Source organism: Culex pipiens, chromosome 3 (genome assembly GCF_016801865.2).
Source record: "Culex pipiens pallens isolate TS chromosome 3, TS_CPP_V2, whole genome shotgun sequence".
In the NCBI taxonomy this organism is placed as follows: domain Eukaryota; kingdom Metazoa; phylum Arthropoda; class Insecta; order Diptera; family Culicidae; genus Culex; species Culex pipiens.
Genome location: NC_068939.1, coordinates 4,176,538 through 4,192,805, shown reverse-complemented (window position 1 = coordinate 4,192,805; position 16,268 = coordinate 4,176,538). Strand labels below are relative to the sequence as shown.

Here is a 16,268-nt window from a genome sequence, read left to right as displayed (position 1 = left end):
GCATTTTTTTTTTTTTTTGACAAGACAACATTTTTTCGATGGAATAACTATGGTCCCCTTGTAACGAGCTGTCAAGTAGGAGCTTTTCTGTCAAGAAGGACCGCGAGGTTAATTTTTCAAAATTGATTTAAAAATCCATTTTAAACTCTTTGTGGTCGTACAAAGGGTCATTGTACTCAGAAAAATAAGCTTTATCGCTGTAAACAATAATATCAGCAATCTAAGCTTCATTTTAGGACCCAATTCTCATCACTTTTGCCATTTTCCGCTTTAAGTACGGTATGCATATCGGGAGGAACGCGGTCAAGAAATGTTGCGTGTTCTTTTCGTGACAAATTGTTTCACAAATGTTTGCGCGCCCAAAAAATAATGTTCATTATTTTAAAGCAAAAATAAAATCTCGTCTTTTGCAACCAGTTTCATTAAGATTGATACAGGGAATCATGAGAAACAAGCGATTTTGTTCTTCAATTCAGCAGAAAGGAATACGATTTTAGGCAAGTAACCTCATTTTGGTGCCACCTACATTTGAAACACAGTCGCACAGCAAAACCTAAATATTGAGAAATCAATAATTTAAAATTTCATCAATAAATCAGAAAATTATAAATTTATGAATTCTAAAACTAGACACACGGTGTCCACGGTGTTTCCTAGAAAAAACTTAAAATAAAAAGTTCGGCAAGTCTGATATTTGGCACCATGAAAGGGCTCTTTCCCGACATATTGCGGGGCTCGGCGAAAAAAATCGTTGGGGGGTCCAGAGCAACTTTTTTTTGAAGATTTTTTTTCGATTTTCTAGGATTTTTCTTCAGAAAAGTTGATGGAAATCGATGGGTTCATGTTCATGTCTATCAAATTCCATATGAGTGTGCCTCAAGAGACTCTAAATTACACATTTGACCTCAAATCAAAAGTTTCCAACCCAAACTTACCAGATTTTTAGCTTTCTTTGAAATAACCCCAACATCCAAGCTGGAAACCTCAAAACGACCGAATAAAAATCTTTTTCAGCAAAAAATTAGAACTACCCCTCAAAAAGGCCCTTTTGAAACGGGTATTTCAAAAAGATGTCGATAAAGTAGGCCGGATATAGGTTTCTGTTCGAAAATATAGTTTCCATTTCGAATTTCATTTTCGATATAGGTTTCCATTTTCGAACAGAAACCTATATCCGGTTCGAATTTTTCGAAATGTCAAATAAATGTCAAATTTGACGTACGGTTGGCAGCGACGGGTTCTTTCTTTTTCCGGTCTTGAAGATGGTAAGAGTCGTTTCGAGTCGAGCTTCTTTCGCTGTGATATTTTGCTAGGAAATATGGTAAAAAGTGACGATGGTGGCGTAAATTCTGCAAGATTAATTAGTGCAATTGGTGATCCAAGTGAAGAAATCGTTGCCGCTGTGATTTTCCGCGGATTTCGGTGAAATTTGTGTTTGTTGCATGTGGCGACGGCTTCTTCACTCTTGACAGTTGTGCCAAATACCACCATCACTCAACGCCTGCTGTATGTTTGTTGATTGGATTTGTTTAATCGACGGAACGTCTTCTCTCTGTTTTTTTTTTTTAGGGTATCGATATCAATCACAAGTGGGACCGTAAGGTTCGCCGTACCAAGCCAAAATCGCTGGACGTGTACCTGCGGTTGCTGGTTAAGGTGAGTTGTTGTTTACGTCTTGAAATATGAGGTTATGGACAGGATGTAAACATTGCGGTTTTCTCTCCCTGTTTCCGATTACAGCTGTACCGCTTCCTGTACCGCCGGACGCACAAGAAGTTCAACAAGATTGTTCTGCGTCGTCTGTTTATGAGCAGAACCAACCAGCCCCCGATTGCGCTGTCGCGAGTGTCGAAGCTGTTGAAGCTGCGCGGCAAGGACGAGTCGACGATCGCCGTCGTGGTCGGAACCGTGACCAACGATGACCGTCAGCTGTACGTGCCGAAGATGGACGTGTGCGCGCTGCGTGTCACGGACAAGGCCCGCGAGCGCATCCTGAAGTGGGGCGGTAAGATCTACACCTTCGATCAGCTGGCCCTGCTGGCGCCGACCGGAAAGAACACCGTGCTGATGCAGGGAGCCCGCACCGCCCGTGAAGCGTTCACTCACTTTGGACGCGCCCCTGGCGTGCCCCACTCCAACACCCGGCCGTACGTCCAGTCCAAGGGACGTAAGTACGAGAAGGCTCGTGGTCGTCGCAGCAGCTGCGGTTTCAAGAATTAAGCGGAGAAAGTGCGGAAGTTCGGAACAAAAACACACGGAAGGAAAAACACGATCGGTTCTTTCATTATTCTCCTTGTGTAATTAAGTGAAATACAAAAGGCAAAAAATTCCACCACAAAAAAGGCCGTGCGTCGTCACAAGTGACTGTACCAGTACGTTATCAGCACCTGGTCCTGCTGCTGGATGCCCATGATCTTCTTAATCTTGGCCACGTCCTGGTTGGAGCTCATCTTCCGGAGGCAGACCACTTTGCTGTGTTGAGTGCGTGCGTGGTGCGAAAAAACGAAAGAAAGCCTTGTTAGGAAAAGAAATCGGGTTGGTTGGTGTTCAAGGTCTTACTTTTTCCACTCTTCGACTAGAGCGCGCAGCTGTTTGTCCAGAACCGTGTCGGTAAAAAGTTCCTCGTCGACGGCTTTCGCAATCTTCTGAAGCAGCGTTGGCACTGGAAGAGAGATAGAGAACAAAACAGGTAAATTCGTTTCAGTAATTATTAACTACTTTTGATACTCACATTTGCTGGGCAAATCGGCCTCCCACACGCAAACGGCGACCGTATCCTTTCCGCGGTCATCCACCAAATCGATTCTCATAATCCCAGCCGAAGGATTCGGTGCCACCGCGTCCTGACTCAAGTTGATGATTCGACACTCGTTGGCCGCCTTGTACGACTCGGCGTGCGTCTTGACCAGTTTGTGCAACGGCTCCGGCAGCATCTTCCTCAAATTCCTCGCCAAACAAATGCCCTTTACCTGCGGACCCCGGATGACGATCTGAATCCCGGTCAGCGCACAGAAGCAAACCGACAGGAACGAATCCTTCAGCATCTGCCGGAACATCCGAAGGGAATACTTTGCCTTGGTCCACTCGTCAACGCGATCCGTCTCGTCCTCGACCTTCCCGAAGCCCATCCGACGCATCAAATACCCCTCCTTGTCGGTTTGCACCATCGTAAATCCCTCCTCCGTGTCACGTCCCAACCACGGCGGAACCGAAGGACTCCCCAGCGTAATACTCTCCGTCAAATACCTCGACCCGGCCCACAAAACGAACGCAAAGTGTGCGTGCAAATACGCAAAGATCGACTCCTTCCCCGTCAGATCAATCAACGATCGCGACGAATAACTGCTGAAACCCTGGTTAATCCTCTGCGCCCGATTACTAGACCCTTGCGCCTTCAACTCCCCCTCGTGCACGACCCTCGCATATCCCTGCAACTCCCTCGAAATCTTCGTCAAGCAATCCGCCAAATACGGCTGAATGTTCAGCAAAAACATCTTGTCCTTCATCAGTATCACGATCGAAAACAGCTTGCTAAATCCCCGCGCCTGCGAATCCATCAGCTGAAACGTGTGACTCAGCACGTGTCCCCGATGGGCATCGCCGAAAAACACCAACCCACCGTCCGCAATCACCGCCGCCGTCGAACTCGAACTGCTCACCTCACTGCTGATACTCCTCAGCGCTGCCTTCCGCACCATTTCCACCGTCTCCGGGATGACCGGGCTCTGGCTGCTCACAAAGTGCGCGTTGCTGTCCGGGTCCTTGCTGACCAGGCCGGTGCTGTTGCCGACGGAGGTGCACGCCGCGCAGCCCTTGCGCTCGCCGTCGAACGCAATGTCCAGCTGGTGGATGTTGGTCTCGCGCAGCGTTTGCGTGCAGAACAGGGAACCGGGACCTGCGAAGGGGGGGAGAGAGTTGAGGGGAAAAGTTGATATTTTCCCAAACATGGTCAGGGTGATGTGGGGTTTTGAAGTAGACTTTTAGTCATGCTAGTATTGTCAGACCCTTTTTCAATTGGTGTATGTGTAACTTTAGCTTTGAAGATTGTTCTATATTTGAGCGTTTGGTACGGTATGTCCACGCATCCTTCCTCCCCCGTAGAATCTGTGAAATGTGATCCGTTCTCAGAATTCTCTCTTCGGTAAACACCAAGCAGTAAGGCTGGCCGCTTTAATTTTTGTAAAAAAAAAATATTGTCGTGGGACGCTTTCAAAAAAATGCCAAGGTTCAAACCGCGCGGCAGTCACAAAAAAATCGAAATCTAGAGTTTTTTTTTTTTTTCTTTAAGAAAAAGGTCCTATATGTGTCTTTCATATGTTTGTAGGACCTATTCAAAAAAAACTCTAAAAATGAGCTCTAAATATTCCCAATTTTTATCACAAAAAATCACACGCTGTAATACTGTCAACTTTTCCTGTCCTTCTAGAAAAACGAAACGGCCTACTTTTCCCTACCAAAAATACCAGAATGGAAAGTTAATACCTTTCAATACCAGTGCTGAAAAGTTCTACTTTTTGCAACTTGTTGCATAGGCTACTATTTTGGCAGCTTCGTTTCTCGATTGTGTCACGTTCCCCAGAAAACCATTCCCCAGAAAAGTTTCTTTCTCGAAAAATCAAAGTTGTTTCAAAAATTAGTTTGTTTGAAATTTCTTAGAAAATATAAAAATTGGACAAGGTTATTTTATCCATGCCAAGAAATTTTCCTTTTTTTGACAACAATTCTTGAGAAAATAACAGAAAATGTTAATTCGGCTTATGACTCGTTCTATTATTCTAAGAAATTTTCCCTTCTTTTTCAGTCATGTTAAATTTGTTATACAAATGCCGAATAAATTGCAGTTTCTTTTTATTTCTTGTTTTCCGTGAATGCTATTTTTATTTTGCAAAGAAGAAAAATGTTTGTTAAAATTTAAATATGATAATGGGTGTCATTGGTATAATTCCATTTGGCATGTTGCTCATTTTGCATGATGATATAAATTTTCTAAATTTGATTTAAGGTGACAAAATTAAATTTATCATTTTTGCAAGAAGAAAACTCTCTTGACTTACAATAACTGATTAATTTTTCCTTCTTTTAAGGTCTCCTGACACAAGTTGAATTTCACCTTCTTTAAAGAAGGGAAAACTGTCTTGACTTGTGATATCTGCTAATAGAAGTTGAATTTCGCTTTAAAGTTTTTTTTTCTTGTATTCTTTCTTGTTTCCAAAAGGAAAAACTCTCTTGAATAGTGATAACAAATTTAAAAAGTTGTGTAAGTGGTCAAGTATTTTTTCCCTTCCTTAAAGAAGGGAAAACTCTCCTCCTCCCTTTTAAAGGTAAAATTTGACTTGTATCAGTCAGTAAAGTTTTCCTTCCTTAAAGAAGGAAAAACTTTCTAGCCTTGTTATAACTGCTGACACAAGTTAACGTGGTGATTATTGCACTCGAGCGTAATATTTCAATCTTTATTTCTCGCATCACGATCGAGATTTTTCGATCTAAACATTACGATCATAATTTGTTAATGGTAAGCCAAAAAAAACCAAAGCTTCAAAAATGTCATAAATTAAAAACATTTTCAAAATTCTCAAAAAAAAACACAAAATTTGATATTCAAAAATCAAAATTAAAGAAAAGAAATTTTAAATTTAAAAAAAAAAATCAAAGATTATGATTTTTTTTTAGTTTTTTAAAAATTTGAAATAATGGAAATTTTGATTTTTGGAAATTTTGGAAATCTTAAAAAAATTCGAAATTTTGGAAATTTAGAAAATTTTGGAAATTTTGAAAATTTAGGTAATTTTGTAAATTTTAGAAATTTTGCAAATTTTGAAAATTTTAAAAAAAATTGAAAATTTTGGAAATTTTGGAATTTTTTTGGAAATTTTAGAAATTTTGAAAATTTTAGAAATTTTGGAAATTTGGAAAATTTTGAAAACATTTAGAAAATTTTGGATTTTTTTTTTTTTAAATTTTGGAAATAATTATAATCACCACAATAAATATTTATGGGGAATGGTTTTCTGGGGAATAATACATTCTGGGGAATGGTTTTCTGGGGAACGGTTCATTCTGGGGAATGGTATTCGGGGGAATGGTTTTCTGGGGAATGTGACACAATCTCGTTTCTCAAATCAAGTTTTTGCTTTAAGCCTTAATGAAATGTTTGGTTCGAATTGACTAACCACATGGACGTTCCAATTAAAATTCCATTTCAAGTGTATTTATCGAAATTGCGTTAAAAGTTGTATGAAACTCGATTTTTTCAGCACTTTCCAACTCAGCAGAGCATCGTCCGATAAACTTGGTGGACTCGTGCTGAAAACATCCTCATTTAACAACTTGTTGCATACACTATTATTTAATTTTTTAAGCAGCAGTGTACATCGAAAATTAACTAAAATCACTAAACGCATCTAACTTTCCGATGGCATTTTGTAATTGTTTGAAAACAAAAATCCACCGCCTGATTTTTCGGGTTCTTTTGAAGTAGAGGGGAAAAAAACATAAAAAAAAATATTTACAACAGCCCTCAGCCATAACCTTAATCATCAACTTTTTTGGTGCCTTCGGTATGCCCAAAGAAGCCATTTTGCATCATTAGTTTGTCCATATAATTTTCCATACAAATTTGGCAGCTGTCCATACAAAAATGATGCATGAAAATTAAAAAATCTGTATCTTTTGAAGACATTTTTTTAGCGATTTGGTGTCCTCGGCAAAGTTGTAGGTGTGGATATGGACTACACTGAAAAAAAATGATACACGGTAAAAAAAATTAGGTGATTTTTCATTTAACTTTTTGTCACTAAAACTTGATTTGCAAAAAAAAAACACTATTTTTAATTTTTATTATTTTTTTATATGTTTTAGAGGACATAAAATGCCAACTTTTCAGACATTTCCAGATTGTGTAAAAAATCTTTGACCGAGTTATGAATTTTTTAATCAATACTGTTTTTTTTTCAAAAAATCGAAATATCGGTCGCAATTTTTCGATGTAAAATCAAATTTGCAATCAAAAAGTACTTAAGTGAAATTTTGATAAAGTGCACCGTTTTCAAGTTAAATCTATTTCCAGGTAACTTTTTTGAAAATAGTCGCAGTTTTTCTTTTTTTAATTAGTGCACATGTTTGCCCATTTTTGAAAAAAATATTTTTGAAGAGCTGAGAAAATTTTCTAAATTTTACTTTTTTGAACTTTGTTGATACGACCCTTAGTTGCTGAGATATTGCCATGCAAGTGTTTAAAAACAGGAAAATTGAGGTTTTCTAAGTCTCACCCAAACAACCCACCATTTTCTAATGTCGATATCTCAGCAACTAATGGTCCGATTTTCAATGTTAAAATACGAAACATTCGCGAAATTTTCCGATTTTTTCGAAATTTTTAAAACAAGACAAACATTTTAAAAGGGCTTAATATTGAATGTTTCACCCTTTTGAAATGTTAGTCTTGATTTTAAAATTTTGAAAATATTGTTTTCGAAAAGATCGGAAAATTTCAAGAATGTTTCATATTTAAACACCTAAAAATGGATTAAACCTGAAAACGGTATACTTTATCTAAATTTCAATAAAGTACTTTTTGATGACAATCGAAAAATGAAGTTGAAATTTTTTTGCGACCAATATTTCGATTTTTTGAAAAAATCAGTATTGATTCAAAAATTTATAACTCGGTCAAAGATTCTTTGCACAAACTGGAAATTTCTGAAAAGTTGTCATTTTATGTCCTCTAAAACATATCAAAAAATAACAAAAATTAAAAATAGTGTTTTTTTTTTTGCAAATCAAGTTTTAGTGACAAAAAGTTAAATAAAAAATCACCAAATTTTTTTTTAGCCTTGTATCATTTTTTTTCAGTGTAGTCCATATCCATACCTACAACTTTGCTGAAGACACCAAATCGATCAAAAAATTTCTTCAAAAGATACAGATTTTTGAACTTTCATACATCATTTATGTATGGCCAACGGACAAATTTGTATGGAAGATTATATGGACAAACTAATAATGCAAAATGGCTTCTTTGGGCATACCGAAGGCACCAAAAAAATTTCAGCCGGATTAAAAAATATTAAAACAAAAATCGAATGACCGGAATCTCATAGATTTGCTCGTTTAGAATTGAATTAATAAATGTTTCAGCGGTTTAAAACTTGAAATTTGAAATCTACTTGTTTAATTTGTTTTAATTCTATATTTTTGAATTTGAGTAAAATCGATATTTCGAAACGGTCTTTGGGAAAGTTGCAGGTCGCGGTCAAACCTATTCCAGAAAAAAACGCAACACTGATATGCGCTTCAAACCGGGTTGTTTACGGTTCTCAGAATCACCTCAAAATTGGACAGGAGCCGACCAGCTTTGTACAGCTATTTTACATCGGCAAACCCGTTTTCCTAGCCAATCTGTAGGTAAGATCGGTCCGTAGTGAACCTCATTGATATGGCCTCTAATATTTAAAACATTCTTACAAACCAACGTGCCGAGTCCCCTTGATTCTGATGGAATTGGAAGTAGGTCGACCAGTCTGGTTCTTCCTTTATGTTTAGGTGGGGCCAGCTAATGCCTAATGACCTCGAAATGTGTACGCCAAGATCTCTGCCATTCTGAATTGGGTCATTGAAAGCAGCGCGAGGGGACTGAGATAAGCTGGATCAGCATAACCCAAGTCTGATACAAGCTATACTTTCTCATAACTTCGCTGCCAGCCATCAGGTATTGATTGGTATTAATGATAATGATATTTAAACTAGTGAATGCTTGAATTTAGCATCCTTTTTCAAATACTTAATACTTACCATGTGCTTCGCAAAAATGGCACAACGCGATGATTGCATTCATGCTTGTTGAAATATAACTTATGTGCAGTGATTGTCATCAAGCGCTTAATTACTAACTAAAAAATGCAGTTTTTCTAAATACCAGCAAACTTTAAAAAATAATGCACTACTGAAAAAAATGCCAAACCAAGCCGAAATCAAAACAAAAACTTGTGAACATCAGAGGAGGTGGGTGTACTGATGACAGCTGATTCTCCCAACCCCAAAGCCAAGCAACGCTTGCTGTTGTTGTTGTTTGACGTCACGTTTGTCATCTGACTTGCAGTCATCACGTCGTTTGTTTTGCTTCCCCCGCACACACAACTTAGTTGCTGTGATAAGGGCAGAAAGGTTCGAAAAATGGGCGATTTTCAGCACTACTATCTGGAGCTGTCCCCGGATCCGGTGCGCTTCGACGCCGTCAGCCAGCTCACGAACGTGTTCTTCGACGATGCCAAGCAGCAGGTTGGGAAGCAAAAATTGATTTGTTTTTGAGGTTTTTAATGTTGCGGATTTCTGCAGGTGTTTGCGGTTCGCTCCGGCGGAGCGACAGGGATCGTGGTCAAGAGTGCCACGCCCGGCGACGGGCCGAACATTTCGTTTTGCATGGAGGATCGCGGCACGATCCGGTCGATCAAGTTCTCGTCGGATAATCTGGTGCTGGCGGTTCAGCGCAACGAGACGGCGGTGGAGTTTGTTCCGTTCAACGCGAGTCACCAGCCGCAGGTGCAGGAAATGATGGTGCACCAGGGCAAGAGTACGATCTATGGGTTTGTGTGGGTGCAGGAGCGCCAGGTGGCGTTGATTTCCAACTCTGGGGTGGAGATCTTTGCGGTGAATTTGGAGAAGAGGACGCTGAAGTCGGTCAAGTCGCTGAACATCACGGTGAACTGGTTCAGCTTTTGTCCGACGTCGAATTTTGCGCTGTTGTCGGCGAACTTGGGGACGATCTTGACGCCGGTTATGCTGAAGCCGTCGACGATCACGAAGTTGCCTCGGTTGGAGCTGCCGGCGGGGCAGGGTTGTTCGGGTCGGGATGTGACGTTGGCACAGCTTTATGGGACGAACGCGATCATGCTTTTGAAGCCGCTGCAGAATCGTCAGTTTGAGGTGGTGATCTATTTGCTGAATGGGCCGGGGTTGGCCCCGAAAAAGTCTCACATTTTGCGATTGGGACAGAATGGCAGGTTTGCGATGAATATCGTTGATGATGTGATCGTGGTTCATCACCAGGCCACGGCGACGTCGATGTTGTTTGACGTGGCTCTTGGAGGGTCGGAAACGGAAGCTGGGACTGGGGCAGTTGTCCACCAGCCGATCATTCCGGCCAGGGCGATCAAACCGTTTGCGTTGGCCGTTCCTAGCATCTCGCTGGACGGGAAGACGATGAACTGTGATCTTTACTCGCAGCACTGGGTGTTGTTTCAGCCGAATATCGTGATCGATGCCAAGTTGGGCTGTTTGTGGTACGTGCTGTTGAAGCTGAGTTCGTTGTGCGCCTTGATCACCGATCGTCTACGTCTGGTTGAGTTCTTGCTGCAGCGAAGTGACGGTAAACCGGCTTTGTTGACCGTGCTGAAAGAGATGATGAGTACCAACTACAGCGGAACGATGCTGCCGGTCATCGAGAGCGTGTTCAACAAGCTCAACTCACTCTACAAGGGCGTTCTGGACAGTGAACTGCAGAGTCAGATGGCCCTGATGACGATGACCAGCAGCAAATCTCAACAGCAGAAACCTGGCCTCATTCCACGAGTCTTGATCGACCAAACGGACATGTACACGGCGGTCTTCTCCACCATAACCGACTCGGAACAGCTGGGAAAGATCCTCCTGCTCTACCTACACTCGCTGGCCAAACACGGCATAACCGCAAACCACGAGCTCAGCAAGCAGATCGTCATCGACCTCGTCAAAAACAAGCAGTTCGACACGCTCCAGCAACTGCTGAAATACTCCGCCCTCAACGAGTCTAAACCACTCGCTTGCTTCCTTCTCTCCCTCTCCAACTCGCACCCCTCAATCTCCCAAATGGCCCTGGACATGCTGGCCCGGCTCAACGCCAACGAAATCATCCTCGAAGTCCTGCTCGAGAAGGGCCAGGTCATCGAGGCGCTTCGGATCGCCAAACAGATGCCGGGTGCGGATTCCCTCCCCGCTCGGAAGTACCTGGAGGCGGCCTCCAAAACCCAAGACGCGCTCGTGTTCCACTCGGTGTACGCGTTCTTCCAGGCGAAGAACATCCGGCTGCGCGGCTCGCCCGACTTTTTGAAGCGTAAGTTGCCCGTGGTCAACTCAACTTCTTCAGCTGATCTTGCTTTTTCCTTCCAGATGAACAATGTGGGGAGTACGTGCAATACTATCAGACGTTGATCAGCACGCAGTGCTTGTAGACTTCGACTAATTTAAGGTATGTGATCTGTGCAAGAATAATCTAACCATATATTCCATTATAAAGTCAAACTAAGTTTAGTTGTGGAAGAGTGTGTCTAAATCATTATATTTAGGAAGGGTTTGTAATAAGCTACACAATATTGTTTGAGCCTCGTCAGAAAACAGTCGTAACATCACTTTGAAGCACCGTCCTCCGCTGCTGGACCCGGGGGAAGCTTGTCGATTACGGCCGCGTCCTTTTGGAAAGACAAAACCAATTTATGTTTAATACCCTAATCTTCAAGACATTAAATTAATCTCTAAACATACCGTATTGAACCACATTGTGTTTGGCTTGAAGATCATCTTCGAAATGAATCCCATGTTTCCGGTCGGCGCGATCCCGTGCATGTGCAGGTGCTTAACCGTGACAAACGGTGGAACGTGAAACCCGAACACGGCCATCGTCACCGGATCGATTTGGCACTGGTCGCGCATCACGTTCTCCAGCTCGGCACGCATTTCCTCCACTTGAAATTGCAAAAAAAAAACCTTAAATTCTCCAGACAACCCGTGCAAGACGTGGAACCTACGCAACGGTCGGTCGGCCGTGGTGAGCGCGCGTACGCTCGCGACGTGGTGCTTCGGCACGGCCAACAGGTGGTGATCGGCCGCCGGGCGGATGTCTTTGAAGATGCAGATGCGCTCGTTCTGGAACATTATCGTGGCGGACGGGTCCGCGCCGGTCGCGATCTTGCAGAATATGCACCGCTCCACGGTGGTCGCGGGGGAAGTCATTTTGAGGTTTTTTAAAAGATATGGTTGAAGTGGGTTCTAGCAGTCTAGAACCATTAAAGTTCAATTTTGTTTGACAGCCCCGAACTTTGCACTGCTGGACAAAGTTGTTTTATTGTATGTTTATTTTGGCTGGCTCGAGCTTTGCATGCAAGCAGGTGCATCCTTGCATGCAAGGTCGAATCTGCGCAAAGTGTCCAGAGACGAAAAATTTCATGTTTACGTTAGATTCTTTGAGAACTCTTCAGAAACTAGACAAGTTTTAGTCGATAAATTTTGCAAAAGCTGTTAGAAATGATCTCTTTTCAAAAACAGCAAAAAACGCAATTGATCTTTTTTTTCGATATTTGGATCAACGACTATGTAATAAAAATGAAATCTGTGTTGACAACAAACAAACGCCAAAGTTTGAATGTCTCAGAAAACCTAATTGAGAATTTCAAAAAGGTTTTAGAAAATCTTATTCAGAATTTAAAAAAATATTAGAAAATGTTCAAACGAAGAATACAAATTTAAAAAGAAAAGCCAAAGCGTTTTGTACGGTATGTCCACGCATTCTTCCACGCATGATCTGTTCTCAGAATTCTCCCTGCGGTGAACACTACGAAGTAAGGCTGGTCGCTTTAATTTTTGAAATACATTTTCGTAAACTAATAACAAGACTTACCAGCATGCCTTCATCGGACTGGCCGCATTTGTATTTTAGATAAGATTAGTAAGCTCTCAACATAAAAAATTAAAGTAAATCGCTTTGCTTGGAGACGTTGATTCGTTTGCAGACTACATTTCGTATTTAGGTAAGTTTCTTCTAAATTGTAAAATGAATCTTTGAAATTCGAAAAAAATAAAATGTTTTTTTGTATAGATTGTAATCTTATTAAAACTCTGCATTTTTCAAATTTCCTGATGTATTTATTTTTTTATTTTTTGGACCAATCATTTTTTTAAGACTCGCTATCCAATGTTATTTTAAAGGGTTTGTACCTCGGCCCCAGTCGTGGTAGAGAGGGGAACCTCGATCTACCGCTTACATGGCGGAAGCGTTACCACTGGGCTACGTGGCTCGGTCAATTTGCTTAGGCAGTTGAAAAAAGTGACCAACCACCAAGGGTTGAGTGTACAGCTTCCATTAGGGTCACATGGACACCATACTGAAAAAAGATTATTCTTTTAATTTTTCTAATTTTTAGGATATTATTTTGGTTTTTAATTTTTTTAAATAATTTTTAAAATTGTTGAAACCTAAAAAAATAAACATTTCAAATTTGGAAACAATGTTCTAATTTTTCTCATATTTTTTTAAATTAAGGAATTGAAATTAGGATTTTCTTGTTATTTTTTTTTATTTTAAAAGATATTTACTGGTTTTTTCATAACCTTGAATTTTTTTAAACTGTTGTAATTTTGAAATTTTTGACTTCTTAAAAAGTTTTGAAAACAAACTTGAACACATCGAGATTTTTCAGATCGTCAGTCGTAATCTTTCGATGGTAGATCGAAAATTTACGATCAATGATCTCAATCTACTATCGACAAGTTACGACTTACCGCTGGCAAATTAAATCAAAAATCAAATTATTCGCTCTACAGCATAGGGACGTGGCGTAACATCGTGCTGCCATCTGATTTTTTTAAGTGCAAGAGTGGAAAAGTGCTGAGTCATCGTCTAAAAATAGACGGCGTCCTATCTCGCCCAGCAAAATTAAGTCGATAAAGTAGTCGGTTTCGAAGAGAAAAAGTGGAAAACGGGGTCTAAAAATAGCGACGCCATCCCCCTATTGCCTTGGCGTTCTCGATTGCGAGATTCCTACTCGAAACTGGGTGTCCGAAGGCTTGATTGTTGAGGCAATTGCAAACCTCTTTTTACACCTTAGCTTCCATCTGCCCCGGGATTCGACCTGCGACCTTTGGATTGTTAGTCCAACTGCCTACCAGCGACTCCACCGATGCAGGACCCAGGGAGACGACTCCTACACCAGGATTGAGCTAACGAGCTAACCCGCTAGGTTAGACCGGGGCCAACATTTAGTTTCCCATCCGACGGAAGGCGTGGTCAGACAAATCTCGTCTCGAAAAATGCCACCGGGACCGTCTGGGATCGAACCCAAGCCGACTACACGCTTTCTTCACACCACGGTTCCCGGCCGTTGGAAAATTACGATCGAATTATTGTGATCAAATGCAATAATGACCAGACAAGTTTTAAAAATTTAAACAATTAATGATTGCTTAAACTCAAGTCTAAAAGCATTGAAATTTTCATATTTTGACTTCGGAAATCTGACCTGACTTATATTCAGGTTAGAAAATTGACAACGACGAACCATATTTTGGATCACACTACCGCCAAACACCTTGCATGCAACATTCCATGCAAAGCAGCAGAGGTGATTGACACACTCGTCCCGTCACAGCCTCCAGCAGACCAACCAAACAGCAGCAGCAGCAGCTTAATGCGTTCACCTGATGCAGCGAGATTTATGTCAATCTGCAATCGTACAAAAATCCGACGCAGCACCAGATTCAATACGCCAAAAGGGGTTTTCGGTGCGTGAGGTCACCTGAAAGTGCAATACACAGGCAGCTGAACCGTGGTGCGTAAGACCAGTTGTGATTAGAGCGTAATAACGCGTACGCCAGAATGAGACGTAGCAGGAAATAGCTGATCAATTTGGAGCAATACGCAGAGATTGATACGCAACCATGGCAGACATCAAGCTCGATATGGTACGTTTGACTTGTGCAAGTTGCTCAAACAACTTGTTTCTCACCCGTCCCGACCATTTCAGCCGGCGGAAGATGACATGGCCACCCGGGTGTTCTGGGAGATCCTGTCTCCGCTCGGGTACATTCCACAGCCGGTGAAGGAAGCCCTGCGGAGAACCGGCTTCGATAACCTGCTGTCGCTGTCGGCCATGCGCGAATCCGACCTGGACGACATCGCAACCCAGTTCAAGCTGCCCATGGGTCATCGCCGGTTGATCAAGGTCCTGTCCGAACGCATCAACCAGATCGGGATGGATGACCTAACGTCGAAGCTGCTGCGGAAGCTGGACCGTCACGCGACCACCGTGGTCAAGGTGTCCAAACCAACACCCCCCAACCCCACAAGCAGTGACTCCCGTGACGAACCACAAACACCGCCGGCTGCTCCGCACAGTGCCGTCAAAGCGGTTCCCTCCGCGGAATCCCTAGTCGAGATCTACCGCTCAAAGCTACAGCAAAACATTCTCTCCTGGTTGACGTCCCACGGCGAAGTCGGATCGAAGGAGGTCGAACTCCCGGACATCAACATCAACGTCTCCATCCAGGACGGCAAACTCCAGGGTTCAGTCATCTGCCCGTTCTGTCGGATGGAAATCAAAATCTACATCCGAGCGCCGGACGCGGACAGCAGCGGGGCCATCGCAAACTCAAACTACATCAAGCACTACAACCGGATGCACCGGAAGGTTCCCCTGCCCCCGAAATCCCCCGCCACCGTCAGTTGGCCGTCGCCGTTCGGTCAAGGAACGCCACCGCCCGGCACCATGATGGCCCTCGAGCAGCATCAGCAAGCGCTGGCACAACTTCACGCGGAACAGCAAGCTGCGGCGGCGTACGCGGCCGTAACGGCAGCCGCCGGGGGTAGCGGTTCCGGCGGCGCGGTGGCAGGTTCCAGCGCGGCGCAGTTGCCTAATCCGGCGGCGGCCGCCGTGTACGAACTGCTGTTCAAGCAGGAGTCCAACAGTTGGGATGACTAGTAGTAGCAATAGCTGACGGATCTCGGCGACAGTATTTTCTGAAAATTTAACTCCTAGAGATAGACTACGAGTCGGAAGGTAGCGTACCTTTAGGCGCAAGCAATGCATTTGTAAAAAAAAAACAAATTTGGCACAAAATTCCTATAAAATCTAGTACTATAGAACGTATACTAAATATAACCTAAAATGTTTGTGTGAACATACAGTGTAAACAATGTTCAAAGCTTATTTTTGAATATCACCGTTATTTTTTCTAACATCTTTAATTTATTTATCTATTTTTTAAAATTTATTTTATATTTCAATTGTGAGAAGGTGACGTTTTTGCATTTGATTTTCTAAGCTAATTCTTAGCTTTAATATATCTAAGAGATATTGTTCCGAATTGACGGAGCGTTTGGTACGGTATGTCCACGCATTCCTTCACCCTTGTCTGTGGGAGAACTTTCATTTCTACCACTCGATTTCGGTGCTTAATTTTATCCAAATTTGGCTCAAAAAATATCGATGTTTTTTTTTATTTATTATTTTAATAATGAACAATAA

At 42.1% G+C, this 16,268-nt stretch overlaps 5 protein-coding genes across 7 annotated transcripts; 3 read left to right on the top strand and 2 right to left on the bottom strand.

Moving 5' to 3' along the window:
• The first annotated feature begins 1,189 nt into the window (after positions 1-1,189).
• Positions 1,190-2,237, top strand: LOC120417799 (60S ribosomal protein L18). Of its 3 annotated transcripts, none has more exons than XM_039579997.2 (3): positions 1,190-1,321; positions 1,570-1,656; positions 1,741-2,237. In XM_039579997.2, the coding sequence occupies exons 1-3, from the start codon at positions 1,205-1,207 to the stop codon at positions 2,218-2,220; spliced, it is 684 nt and encodes a 227-aa protein (XP_039435931.1). In that variant the 5' UTR covers positions 1,190-1,204; the 3' UTR covers positions 2,221-2,237. The 3 variants fall into 3 exon arrangements, with proteins under 3 accessions (XP_039435931.1, XP_039435932.1, XP_052565602.1); XM_039579998.2 differs by having other exon boundaries at positions 1,217-1,265; XM_052709642.1 differs by having other exon boundaries at positions 1,316-1,337.
• Positions 2,132-8,988, bottom strand: LOC120417798 (folliculin). The gene is made up of 4 exons (XM_039579996.2): positions 8,791-8,988; positions 2,732-3,895; positions 2,560-2,662; positions 2,132-2,472 (listed from the first exon to the last, which is right to left on the bottom strand). The coding sequence occupies exons 1-4, from the start codon at positions 8,831-8,833 to the stop codon at positions 2,355-2,357; spliced, it is 1,428 nt and encodes a 475-aa protein (XP_039435930.1). The 5' UTR covers positions 8,834-8,988; the 3' UTR covers positions 2,132-2,354.
• Positions 8,989-9,107: 119 nt separating this feature from the next.
• Positions 9,108-11,281, top strand: LOC120417797 (regulator of MON1-CCZ1 complex). The gene is made up of 3 exons (XM_039579995.2): positions 9,108-9,276; positions 9,334-11,086; positions 11,143-11,281. The coding sequence occupies exons 1-3, from the start codon at positions 9,172-9,174 to the stop codon at positions 11,202-11,204; spliced, it is 1,920 nt and encodes a 639-aa protein (XP_039435929.1). The 5' UTR covers positions 9,108-9,171; the 3' UTR covers positions 11,205-11,281.
• Positions 11,280-12,105, bottom strand: LOC120417800 (adenosine 5'-monophosphoramidase HINT3-like). Its single transcript, XM_039579999.2, has 3 exons — positions 11,778-12,105; positions 11,515-11,714; positions 11,280-11,441 (listed from the first exon to the last, which is right to left on the bottom strand). Exons 1-3 carry the CDS (start codon positions 11,980-11,982, stop codon positions 11,379-11,381), a joined length of 468 nt encoding a protein of 155 aa, XP_039435933.1. The 5' UTR covers positions 11,983-12,105; the 3' UTR covers positions 11,280-11,378.
• Positions 12,106-14,390: 2,285 nt separating this feature from the next.
• On the top strand, positions 14,391-15,926 carry LOC120417827 (uncharacterized). Its single transcript, XM_039580043.2, has 2 exons — positions 14,391-14,706; positions 14,769-15,926. The coding sequence occupies exons 1-2, from the start codon at positions 14,683-14,685 to the stop codon at positions 15,720-15,722; spliced, it is 978 nt and encodes a 325-aa protein (XP_039435977.1). The 5' UTR covers positions 14,391-14,682; the 3' UTR covers positions 15,723-15,926.
• The last annotated feature ends 342 nt before the right edge of the window (positions 15,927-16,268 follow it).

Bases quoted from the DNA above. Each gene is read 5' to 3' on its own strand.
- LOC120417797 (XM_039579995.2), top strand. From the start codon at position 9,172: ATGGGCGATTTTCAGCACTACTATCTGGAGCTGTCCCCGGATCCGGTG. The intron at 9,277-9,333 runs GTTGGGAAGCAA...GGATTTCTGCAG, and splicing joins TCGACGATGCCAAGCAGCAG to GTGTTTGCGGTTCGCTCCGG. The intron at 11,087-11,142 runs GTAAGTTGCCCG...TTTTCCTTCCAG, and splicing joins CTCGCCCGACTTTTTGAAGC to ATGAACAATGTGGGGAGTAC.
- LOC120417800 (XM_039579999.2), bottom strand. From the start codon at position 11,982: ATGACTTCCCCCGCGACCACCGTGGAGCGGTGCATATTCTGCAAGATC. The intron at 11,715-11,777 runs GTAGGTTCCACG...TGCAATTTCAAG, and splicing joins CACGGCCGACCGACCGTTGC to TGGAGGAAATGCGTGCCGAG. The intron at 11,442-11,514 runs GTATGTTTAGAG...TCTTTCCAAAAG, and splicing joins ACACAATGTGGTTCAATACG to GACGCGGCCGTAATCGACAA.
- LOC120417798 (XM_039579996.2), bottom strand. From the start codon at position 8,833: ATGAATGCAATCATCGCGTTGTGCCATTTTTGCGAAGCACATG. The intron at 3,896-8,790 runs GTAAGTATTAAG...CCCCCTTCGCAG, and splicing joins CCATTTTTGCGAAGCACATG to GTCCCGGTTCCCTGTTCTGC. The intron at 2,663-2,731 runs GTGAGTATCAAA...TCTCTCTTCCAG, and splicing joins GGCCGATTTGCCCAGCAAAT to TGCCAACGCTGCTTCAGAAG.
- LOC120417827 (XM_039580043.2), top strand. From the start codon at position 14,683: ATGGCAGACATCAAGCTCGATATG. The intron at 14,707-14,768 runs GTACGTTTGACT...CGACCATTTCAG, and splicing joins CAGACATCAAGCTCGATATG to CCGGCGGAAGATGACATGGC.
- LOC120417799 (XM_039579997.2), top strand. From the start codon at position 1,205: ATGTCAAATTTGACGTACGGTTGGCAGCGACGGGTTCTTTCTTTTTCC. The intron at 1,322-1,569 runs GTAAAAAGTGAC...TTTTTTTTTTAG, and splicing joins ATATTTTGCTAGGAAATATG to GGTATCGATATCAATCACAA. The intron at 1,657-1,740 runs GTGAGTTGTTGT...TTCCGATTACAG, and splicing joins ACCTGCGGTTGCTGGTTAAG to CTGTACCGCTTCCTGTACCG.